Raw genomic sequence first — 12,500 nt, 5'->3', positions numbered from 1 at the left:
TCAGAGCTACACCTCCACGCCGAGCTGCAGTCCTCCTGCTGAGCACACAGAGAAGACGTATGATGGTGAGGATTCGGTGCTAGTTCATCTCTCGTTGTCTGCTTCTGCGTCACGAGAGACAAAAACTTCAATCCGTTCTAAAATGAGTCTCCTTTGGCTGGGAATTAGAGACAAATGTCAAAGCCAGTCAAAAACACTGCGCTCAGTATTCGGTCTCTTTGAGAGACGCCGCTCCATTTCTCAGTCGATCATTTTAACAACTTCACTCAAAAGTTCCCTCAACTATCACAAACACCTTTAATACACAAACACAGCTTGTGTCGCTAAAAGTCACTAATTGATCTGTTTCAAAGACGGATCAGTTCGTTCTCAAATCAGACGTCACACTGGCTTGCAAGACCATCATCTAGATATTAAAATATTAACGAGCAGATCGTAACTGGAAGTGTCCTCCAAAAGTCTGGAAACATCCCAGGTTTCGATAGCAGCATAAATCCTTCTTTTCTTGGCATAAGTGCGCATGTTTAACTTGTAGCTGTCATTAAACAGTTGCATTTATTTAGCTCTAATATATTTAGTAATTATTTTATAAAATAACTTAATTTCCTTAAAATAAAATGTTCTATGAGTTGTCCTTTTTAATTTAGAATCATCACAAAATATCAATGATTTATGTTAATATATGTCCAAAACCCTACAAACACTGGGTGAGCGCAGTATAAATTAATGATTCTTATTTCTTAAATTAATATTCTAATTTAATTGTTTGATATTTTCAGTCTTTGATTTTTTTTTTTATTTGATGATTTTTTAAAAATATGTTTACCTTGATGCAACATTATATATATATATATAAAAAAAAAAAAATAAATATATATATATATATATATATATATATATATATATATATATATATATAAAAATATATATATATATATATATATATATATATATTTTTTTTTTTTTTTTTAATACATAGTGTGTATAAACAAATGCATGTATATATTTAAGAAAAATGTAAATATAAATATTTAAACGTAAATATTCTCGAAATATATACAGTATGTGTTTACATTTGTATATAAATATACATAGTATAGACACACACACACACACATATATATATACACATATATATATATATATATATATATGTGTGTAGGTAGGTTTTTTAGTTAGAGTTAGAGCACTAATATACATTTATTTATTTTTTACCCTGATGGCAATATTAATAGCCTAATAATGTTGTATTTTATATCATTGATTCCAAATTTAGCTGATCATTAAAATCATTTCTTTTTATATCTTAACGTTTTTAAGTGTATATTTTCTAACGTGGACTCTGCACTTTTTAACATATCATTTTTCACCGTTTACACTTCTCTGTCGCATATCGATGTTATTCATAAACGACTAAACTTCAATTTCGGAAACAATCTCTGCCGAAAACAATAGCGGTATGTACAAAAAAAAAAAAAAAAAAAAATCGACCTTCACGCGTTTTAAAATATTCCGTATATTCTGTGCTTTCAGTGAAGAAGCGGCAGGCTTTCAGTTTGATGGATGACTCCAAAACAAACAAACCGTTGTACACTCGTCCTTAAAACTTTTCAGACAGCGTTAGTCCTTAAAACGCCGCTCGACGGGGTATAAAAGGAAAGGAGAGCTCGGACGCTAAAACAAAAAAGAAGTATTGATCGAATCAGTCTGTTCCTAAATCCAGGCTAAAGCGGCATGATGAGGGAGAGGGAGGGAGAGAAGTAGATGCCGCGGTAAAACAGGGTCTTTCAGGAGCTTAAGGCACAGTGCGGCCCGTTTTACAGGCTTTAGGAAAATCCTCTGGGCAGCGGCTCTTCCCTAACCCTCCTCGGCGAGCACACAGTGTTCCCTCCTGATCTACAGCCACGCTAACCGCTGCAGAACCACGAACGCACTCGACTCAACGTGATGCCGGGATGCTCTTTTCCGTATGAACGAGGTGCGTTATGCTTCGTAAGACGAAAATGGTTCATCCTCGGTGCCAAGCCGCTCTTCAAGACGTAAAAAGCACTTATAGCTGTGCTCGTAGGTTTGCGCTGCTGTTCTGAGCACATTAAAAAAATCATAAAAAGTAAAAAGTATTACAAAAAGGGGGCGTCGTAAAAATTGCATTTTGTTTTAAATATAATGCTAGTATTTTAAACATTATTTTTAAAAGATGCATTTACGCTCATCCGTGCGCACCCATTCGGTAGCTAGATATTTATACGTTTCCAAAAAGGAAAAACAAGCGCAGTTTACCACAATTGTATTTAATTTGTTTATTTATTGCCTGAGCTGTCCCTTTAATACAGTAAATAAATATATATTTTATTTAGTCAGCTTGAGTGTATGTTACATGTTGGTCGTGGATAAAGCCAACTGAGCTCTTGCTGTAGGCATGTTCCTTTCAACTCTATTCATGTAATGCACATAATACATGATTATGTACAGTTCTTCATCTGATGTGAGTGGACATAATAGAGGTCAGGCAAGTTTCCCTGATGATTTAAGGCTGATGTGTATCATTTTTTAGGATGTTAAAACACTTTCTTCTATGTCAGCTACTGTTTTAAGGCGCAAAGTTAACAAAAACTTTTAGTTAACAAAAACTAAAACAATAAAATAATTTTAAGTGATCTTATATATATATATATATATATATATATATATATATATATATATATATATATATATATATATATATATATATATATATATATTATATATATATATATATATATTTTTTTATTATTATTATAAGTTTTATTTCAATTAACATATCTAGAAGATTAAATAGATTAAATTATTTATTAATAAAAATGTGATTTAACAATTGCAATCCCTATTATTTATTATGCTAAAATGAATGCATATGTATTAATATATAAAAGCAAATGGCAATTTTAAAATAAAAATAAATAAAATATATTTAAAAAAATGAAAATGATACTTAAAATATTATATAAAAAGTATGTTAATAATGAATTTAAAACTATCAAACTATAAAAGGTATTTTTACAGTATCTCAATACTAAAATAATAATAACACCAAAGGAAGGCTGCTTTATAAATGCTATGGCACCTTAGACAGTTTGAGCTCATCTATATGCTATTTTACTGTAAAAGTACTTTTAGCAGATTTACACATTATTTAAAAGGTCTCTTCCAGGTTAATAAACCCAAAAAACAACATCTCCGTAAATGCCCTAACCTCCTATTTCACGGTGCTTTTGAAGAACAACCTCGTTCACGGCCTCGCGCCGGTCACATCAGACTTCTTCTCGGTGTCCGGCCATCCATGAAGGTGAATCTGTACCGGACCAATCTAATTTCTCTACACGGCCTCTGATCGGACAGAAATTGGCCGCAGCCGCCGTGATCAGCGTGCGCTTCTGGCTCCGGCAGGAGCAGGTGTGTGTGAGAGATAACCGCCGGCTTTAGTGTTTCTATTAGTCCTGAGCCCCGGCGATAGGAAAGTCACGGCAATACAACACCAATACAAGCTCTGGCGCTGAGACAGCGGCCCGTCACACGCACCTGAGGCGTTTCTTCCCGTGTACAGCGTCGCTCTGCTCTTCTCGCCGGCCACAGGTGTTCGGAGGAAATCAAAAGATGCAAAAGTGCCCCTATTATGGATTCGACATGAAAATGCTAATTCATTCTCGGCCACTAGGTGCTGCTTTTGGAGCGGTGAAATATCCGTTTCCGTGGTAACGCTGACCGATCAGCGCTGGGATTTGGAGAAATGAATCTGTTGAACAAATAAGGTCAAATTAAATGCATATTATGTGCATTAAAAGCATGAAAGTGTCTTTTGACCATGCATTAACTTAGACTTTTATATAGTTTTACCAACTAGCAGATGCCAAGAGGTAACCAGTCTTGCTTTTGTAATACAAATAAGACAAATCTACCTTTTCATAAATGAATTTTTAGCCTTGAGGGGAAAAAAATAGATGACTATCTTTCTAAGACTAGTCTAAAGAGATGCAACCCGAAACTTTTGGTTGGGACCAAAACCAAAATACCTTTCACAACCCATAATAGAGGCACTATACAGACGTATCAGCTTTTTGACCTTTTAGTATAATAGTATAAACATGAAAAAAACAGTCTTAAGTAGCACGGTTATATTTTCAGCAATAACTTAAAATACACTGCATGCTTTAGGTCGAAATTAAAATGCTTCCTTTATGCCAAAAATGATTAAGATATTAAGTAAAAATCATGTTCCGTGACGGTATTAAAACTTAATTTTTGGTTAGCAATATGCATGCTAAGAACTTCACTTGGACAACTTTAAAGATTCTTAATATTTGTTCATTTATTTATTAGATTGCATAAATGCATACGCTTTATTATTGTTAGTGATGCGTCAAGATGAACACTTGCTGGACTGAAATGTTCAATGAAATATGAATATCGAACATGATCACAAGAAACGTTTATTTGTTCACCTTTTAATTATCATGTACTGCATTGCATTATAGGTTTTGAGCGTTTAAATATTACTTAGACATGCTGTATTACTGGAGATAAAGAGTGATCGATATTTACTGTATACCCAAGTATTCAATTTTCTATTTTCTCCTCAAGCATAAGCTCCATATTCTCGCTATATCATACTATATATAATGCATAAAGCCCTGATGCATCAAATATGACACAAAAAAAATAAATAAAAAGAAAAACTGAATGATGTGTCACAAATGTTTATAATATACGCGTGCATATAATACCTATATCATCATGTTTCAGAGATGCAGACTGACGGATGGCCAGCCGAGCGAGTGAAAGCAGACGTGGACACGGCTGCGCAGGAGCAGGGCGCCGCTGAAGAGGAGGATCTGGACTGTGACGTCACGTATGGAGAAGTGGAGCAGAGACTAGACCAGCTGCAGGAACACCTGAGCAGGTAAAACCCAGACCAGAGATCTGCATCGAAAAATGAGCAATAACACAAACTTGTTATGCGAGCAGTAAGGTACAAGAGAATGAATCACGATAATATACGGCGTTTCCTCACACGCATACGTCTGCGTCTCTCAGCGTGAGACCATCTTTTAGTTTCAAAGCGTACCGATTCATCGCTGCAGCTCGAGATTGCAAGCGACACTGCGATGTAAACTAATGGATAAATACCTGAAACAACAAATGCTGTAATATTTCCTGCGCGAGAAACATTTATTAGATGGGGGAAGGCCGTGGTTGCAAAATTAAAGATGAGCTATACAACAAAAATGCATTAAAATTATTTTAAATATAAAATATGCATTGCATTTTTTTTTAGCGATTGATTAATTTTATCGAATTCATATATATATATATATATATATATATATATATATATATATATATATATAATTTTATATATTATATATATAAAATATATATATTATATATATATATATATATATATATATTATATATATATATATATATATATATATATATATATATATATTTATATATATAAATTATATATATAATATTTAAATATATAATATAATATAATATTTAAAATAACTTTCAATTCATGTTGCATTGCTGTGCGTGAGCCTGAGCTTCCCGTGTGTCAAGCATGTATGTTTTAGAAACACTTGAAAAGGTGAAATGCTGTGTGCATCTGTGGGAGTCTTCCGGTGCTTTGCTCCATGTTTCCAGGCGATCGGCACGCTACAGCAAATTACACTAACCACATGCACGCCTGCAATGAGCATTACTAAACAAAACATTGCTTGTGGTTATCATTCACATGCACATGAAAATTTGCCTCAGCTGACAAAACAAGTTTAGATAACAGAAGTTAAAGCACGCACGCACACACACGCGCACACACACACACACGCACACACACACACACACAGTGGAGCAGCAGGGTGAGCAGAATCACAGCAGGTGGTATTTTTAGCTGTAACACTGGCTTACAGAGAAAGACAAAGCAAAAATCCTGCATCAGCTCAGCTCCACATCGTACATCTTACAGCACAGAATCAGATCAACCCTGACAAGAGCAAGCACAGGTCATAGTCAACCTAAAAAAATCTAACATTATTTGTTTTTATTAAAGACATGGTATGTTTTTGGGCCATTATTATTTGTTGCGACATTATTTTCAGGTACATTTTCCTGGAAAAGGAGAATGACATGAGAATTATTGGTTATAATTATTGTAAAAAATCTGAAATGCAATCTTCTTGACACAGTGACAAGAATTGAGTGATGCGATAATAATATCACAATGTTATACGCATCAATGGTAAAAAAATTAATCAATATATATATATATATTTTTTTTTTTTGAGGTGTATCACTCACATGCAAACATTATATATATATATATATATATATATATATATATATATATATATATATATATAAATAAAATAAAATAATTGTAATGTTTCATCCAGTTTTACTCGTCTTTTTTCAGAGTAAATTCTGCCATTTTTTTATTGTCCAGGAAAAATTATGTTCAAGATGTTGAGAAAACAAAACAAAAAAAACACTAAAGCCCGTCCTCTTTGGTTTCAAAACTTCATTGTTGGATTTCGGCGTGATGAACTCGAAACGGATGCGGTCTGCGTCTCGTCAATTCAATCCGCTCCTTTCATTTCTGCACACAAGGTTTATTACGGCTTCAGCTGCGTATGGAAAATGATTAGATGCTCTAACCGTGCAAATTAAGCTCAAGAAATCACGTCTAGTCTGTGTTTTTGGGGCGGCCTGCAGACTCCAAGTAAGGAGGGATGGTCTTATTCCTTTGTTTTCTGAGAGCTCTGGTTAATGACTCTCAGTGGTAATGAATAGGTGTGTCTCACGCGCGGATTAAACCCGCGCCGGCTCATTGAACGCTTCAGATGAACTCTGATCAACCCTCATATCACACCGCTGAACTGCACATCACACTCCCTCCGCACGCGTCCATTACCTGGAAGCCAAACGAACACGCTTCCTCGGGCTCCACGTGTCAATTTTTGAGGCTTGTTAATAATGAAAGGCCAGCTCGTGGGTTTTACGCTCGAAGCCGGGGCAGAAATGCCGTCGTATTGCGGTCATCTCTCTCTCTGCCCTGCGAACTAGGTCATCGATAACTTCCAGCAGGTAAAGTGATGTATTGAAAGGAAGTCTTCAGATGCATGTGACACTGAGGATCGGTGCAAGACCTCCCCCTGCTGGACGACAACAGTCAACACTCTTCAGTGAATTAACTGCATCACTACAGCCTAACCTTGGTCAAATTGTACAATATATACATAAATGCTTTTTTTATTGTTATCGTTACGGGTAGGTTAGAGCTGGGATGGTAGAGATTGGGACGAACGGTGCAGATGATAATAAAGCACAATCTAATAGTTAAAAAATTAATTTTCATATCCCTTCTAGCCACAACCATCGCTTTCCTTTCATTGAAGTGCTACACGAAATAAATAATTAGTCATTTTCCCGCAACTATTTATTTTTTTATTTTTTTATCTTGGCTTAGCTCTTGGCTCATTCCATTCATCAGTATTATTTTCTCTAAGCGGCTTAATAATATAAATATATATATATATATATATATATATATATATATATATATATATATATATATATATATATATATATATATATATATATATATATATATATAAAATAAATGTATATAAATAAAATCAAACTAAATAAAACGCATTTTCTTCTGAGCTGAACTCTAGGCTCATTGCTCAGAGTATTTAATTATTTTACTGCAATTATATGATTAAAATCAATAGTTTAATGGTGTCTACAGAAATCATATCTGATGCACGAGTCAAACTGTTCAGTAACACCGTATAATTAGTTAATGAACTACAACTGTACTTCTACGGCATATCTGAATCTTACTGAATGTTCATTTCAGCATTTACTAACACATTATTAAAATCATTAGTTAATGCACCATAAACTAACAATGAATGACTGTATTTTTACGAACTAGGATCAACAAAGATGAATAAATACTGTAATGTACGTGCTGATCATTGTTCGTGTTAGTTAATACGTTAATCAATGTTAACAAATGATATCTTACTGTAAAGCGTTACTAACTGTTCTTTGGTCATTTGGGGTCTGTAAGATTTTTTTTAAATGCATTTTGACAAATTTTGTAAAGAATGTTTTTATGGTCTCTTTTACTTCACTCTTCTTGAATTAAACCTACAGTAATAAGAGTAGTATTGAAATGTGTAATATTTAAATGTGGTTATAAAAGGTGTTCTGTGTGAATAATATGTCATAATATAATTTATGCCTGTGAATTTATGCCTTTCCTATATCCATATGTTTCCTATATGTCATACGATCCTTCAGAAAAAATACTGATTTGCTGCTCGAAAAACATTTCTGATTATCATCAGTGTTGAAAACACTGCGATACGGATACTTTCAAACATTATAAATGTCTTTTCTCTCACTTTATATCAATTTAACGCATCCTCGCTTAATAAAAGCAAGCATAAATGACCCGTTCGTCCTGTCTCGCCAGGTTAGAGTGTCAGATGACGTCAGACATTCAGAGCATCCTGCAGCTGCTGCAGAGACAGACGTGTTTAGGACCTCCGGCCTACAGCAGCCTCACATCGGGCCCCGAGTACAAGAGACCCGCCATCAGAGTACAACCAGTCGCTTCCCTGCCCACCGACCCACAGGTGACACACACACACACACACGCGCACACACACACACACACACAGACAGACACAGACGCACACACACACAGACACACACGCACAGACGCACACACACACAGACACACACACACACACACACACACACACACACACACACACACACACACACACACACAGACACACACACACGCACACACACACAGACGCACACACACAGACACACACACACACAGACGCACACACACAATTTATGTTGGCATTAACAAACATATTTCATTGCATGAGAGACATGTTTTTAAACAAGATAAATATTATGAAAATGCAAGCTAAATGTTTTAGCATTAGTAATATTTGTGAGCCTTTAGTAATATGTTATAAACAAATATATAGATATTTTAAGTAATTAATAAATTTAAATTAATAAACATTTATAAAAAAATCTATACAATACGTACATATATATATAGAGAAATCTATATATACATATACACATACACACATATATATACATAATATATACACATACATATATATATATATATATATATATATATATATATATATATATATATATATATATATATATATATATATATATATATATATACACATTATATATATATATATATATATATATATATATATATATATATATATATATATATATATATATATATACACACACATGTTTTGGCAATCTCAAAATCTCACAAAGAAATTATAAATAAACATTTTCACAGAATTTAAAAACCTTATTTTAATTTAACTAGCAACAAAACTGAAGCAAATAAATAAAATGATATATAGACTGATATATATATATTTTTTTCTGAAGGTTACTCCAAAAATAAAATTTGATTAAACCAGGATATAATTGGCTGCTTTAAAGATGCGTTAAAATGAATCAATACACAACACTAAAATGCACATGCACCAACGAATAATGCAATAAACCCCTCTTTTGCAGCATGCTGACCTTTTGTCCACGACAAAGATCCATGCGAACCCCAAAGACTCTCTGTCAGCTCTGGCCCTTACGGACTCCAGGCCGAAGCCGAGCCACGGGACACGCTCTTCCCAGGACTCCAGCTCCACGTACCGCTTCACGAACAGCCAGACTCTTCCTCTGACGCGCCAGCAGTCCAGATCCCAGCTCCACAGACCGCCCTCTGACCCAGGGCTGCACTGACCGGGACGTCCCACAGCTCTTACACACCTCCTTGGAGGCAGAAGAAGAAAAAAAACAGGCATCGGCCAAATCTTATGATATTAATGCAGCTTAAGACTCACCGCCGGCTCTTGCCTGTACATTTGCTTCCTCTCGCTTCTACGCTCCTCGATGCCGTCGAGGACGATCTGGAACGGATTCCCGGACAACACTTCCGTTTTCAGGAAGTCAAAGACATTTCTTGGAGCGTCTTGGACACTTTCCCACATACATGTGTTCTGCACACTTTCACACTGGCGTGAGACTCAGGACATGGATGAATCTCGTCCCCTGTTTTATCATTACCGTTCTAAATTATAACGATGACATTTTTACACTTCCATTTGCAGAACCCTGCGGTACGGTGTGGTCCATTTTTATTCAATTTCTTTGCATTTAAAGCATTTTTTTTACAACATTTGTACGTCATACAAAATTTTTTAAGCAAATTTTCAAAATAAAACATTAATTTGACAAAAATCAAATTTTAAATTAATGACAAAAACGTCAAACTCCCCACAAATAGTAAATAAATGTTGATTTTTATTCATTAAGTTCATTTTATATCCATGCTTCATATGTAAAGTGCTTTGAGTTATGGACCCCACTTGTAAAAATTATTATTTTTATTGTTTAGATTTTTTTTTTTTTTTTTTTTTTTTTACATTTTATTAAATGAATGCAGATTTAATTAAAATATTTAATCCATTAAATTTTTATTTATATTTATTTTTTTCATTGTCTAATTTAGTAAAAGTTTCACTGGAATGACTTTTTTTTTTTTTTACAAAAAGTTAATTTGAATTCGAAAAACGTTAACTTGCCAACTTTCGTCAAAATTCATTAATTCGTTAATTAATCATAAAATCTCTCTCAGTTTTGGATCTCGCTATTGCAAGTACCGGTTCGTTGGCGTTTGTTTTAATTCGGTTTCATTTGTGGAATCGCACTTAGCTGCCATGTACATACATGATACCCCTCTATTAAACGAAAAGGCATGCATGGCTGAAGGTTTTTACGTGTTGCATGTGTACTGCAACGTGTTGGGAAGCGGGTTTTCTGTATGTCGGCATGTTTCAGAGCTAATCACTGAATGCACTCCTCTCTGATTGACTGGGTTTATTTGCACACGGTCATGCTAGCTTGAACCAAACCCTGCACGACATGAAACAACGACACCGAGCAGCTCCTTTGCAAGCACTGGCGTATAAGACAGCCTCATGTGTAGTAATAATAATAATAACAATATGGAATACAAACAAATGTGAGAAGTAATGAATCATAGACACTGATGCACAGAAAATATCGATCGTTCATGTTTCCCGATTTTTGTCACACGCCACTGTTTGCAAAGCACACGTTAGTCTCTTATGTAGCTACAGTACGAATATATATGCATAATAAAATATTTAACTTCTGGTGAGAAAAAAAATGTTGGCTTCGTTCGGAATCTTCTTGCAACAAAATCACTTTGTTTTCCAAATATATTTAGCGTAGAGAAGCTTCTGTGGCACATCCTGCTAGCAATAATGATAAAACACCGGATCTTCGCTCTCATGTTTCTCGTCTAAAAGTCGATTTGCTGATTTGCGTTGAAAAGATTGTAACACTCACTGCCTAACATCATCTGAGGGGATGTTTTTGCACCTCTTTTTTTTGTTCTGCAATATTAGTACCTAAAAAATGTACATTTATACCCAATAAACTGGATTTTTTTTTTTTTTTACGTGCATTAAACTCTTTCGCGAATTACTTTGTCGATATGTCGCAGCTCGGCTTCCAAGCTGCAGCTTTGATTTGGTTTATTTTTGTACGTCACTGCGAAGCGCTGCGTTTGGGATCACGGGGGAGGGGGGGGGAAGTAAATTGCACAGGAGCGTCGTCGCACGCAAGCGAATATCAGATCCGCCGATGAATGCAATAAATTTGGGATATCGTTCATTTCTGCACTTTATTTTAAAACGCTTCGAGCCCTTATAATAAGCACTAGCGACCTCTGCGTGAATGCTTGAGTGCGTGTGAGGTTACGTATGCCTCTTTAATTTGGTCATTTTATTTTATTATTGTGTGGCGTTTGCTGCATAACAAATCATATTGAAGACAGCCGGAGGCGGAGGTGGTATTTAATTTTTTTTTTTTAATTTGGGACATTGAAAACTGTTGTTAAAACTGCAAACGTTTGCACGCATCACTTTTTATCCCAGTGTTTCACTCGGACTGACATGTTTTTTATAGTTTGCACTGTATAGTTTGTACACCGCAATACTCTACAGGTGTTTTGAATGTGTCTGTTATTTAAAGATTTATTTATTATATATATATTTGATGCATTTACTTTAGGCGATGACTTTTGACTAACTGTATAAACAAGTATATAAATAAAAGGAATGCATATCAGTTTTGCGCTTCCTGTCGTTTCTGCGGCTGAGTGCAAATGATCTTTTTTTAAGAAAATTAAATGTTAATTTAACACTCACGGCACTGCTATAAAAACCTGGTTGTCTATATGAAATGCTATTTTAATATTGAGACATTTTTAGGATACATTTTCGGGTTTTGGACTTTTGTTTTATGCCTTTGACATTTTCATTCATTTTTATCTATTTTTTAATTCTGATATC

At 34.6% G+C, this 12,500-nt stretch overlaps 1 protein-coding gene and 1 long non-coding RNA gene across 3 annotated transcripts in view; one reads left to right on the top strand and one right to left on the bottom strand.

The window, feature by feature from the left end:
- Nucleotides 1-9,787, bottom strand: part of LOC122351580 — a 9,883-nt gene extending 96 nt beyond the window's left edge. Inside the window, exons 1-5 of one of the 2 annotated variants that reach the window (XR_006251778.1) lie at nt 9,649-9,753; nt 6,953-7,196; nt 4,761-4,956; nt 3,559-3,772; nt 1-38 (exon numbers count right to left, since the gene is read on the bottom strand). The exon at nt 1-38 is cut by the window's left edge and continues 96 nt beyond it. This is a non-coding gene — a long non-coding RNA (uncharacterized LOC122351580). Of the gene's footprint in view, nt 39-2,923; nt 3,773-4,760; nt 4,957-6,952; nt 7,197-9,648 lie in introns of those variants that run through there. The other variant, XR_006251777.1, reaches the window with a different exon arrangement.
- The window catches only part of LOC122351579 (potassium voltage-gated channel subfamily H member 7-like), an 80,975-nt gene that overhangs the window by 67,392 nt on the left and 1,083 nt on the right, over nt 1-12,500 (top strand). Inside the window, exons 13-16 of the mRNA XM_043248741.1 lie at nt 1-65; nt 4,780-4,936; nt 8,528-8,690; nt 9,640-12,500. The exon at nt 1-65 is cut by the window's left edge and continues 148 nt beyond it; the exon at nt 9,640-12,500 is cut by the window's right edge and continues 1,083 nt beyond it. Coding sequence (XP_043104676.1) covers nt 1-65; nt 4,780-4,936; nt 8,528-8,690; nt 9,640-9,861 — 607 coding nt within the window. The 3' untranslated portion in view covers nt 9,862-12,500. The remainder of the gene's footprint in view (nt 66-4,779; nt 4,937-8,527; nt 8,691-9,639) is intronic.

This window comes from Puntigrus tetrazona, chromosome 9 (assembly GCF_018831695.1).
Source record: "Puntigrus tetrazona isolate hp1 chromosome 9, ASM1883169v1, whole genome shotgun sequence".
NCBI classification, from domain to species: Eukaryota; Metazoa; Chordata; class Actinopteri; order Cypriniformes; family Cyprinidae; genus Puntigrus; species Puntigrus tetrazona.
This window is presented reverse-complemented; position numbering and strand designations above follow the sequence as displayed.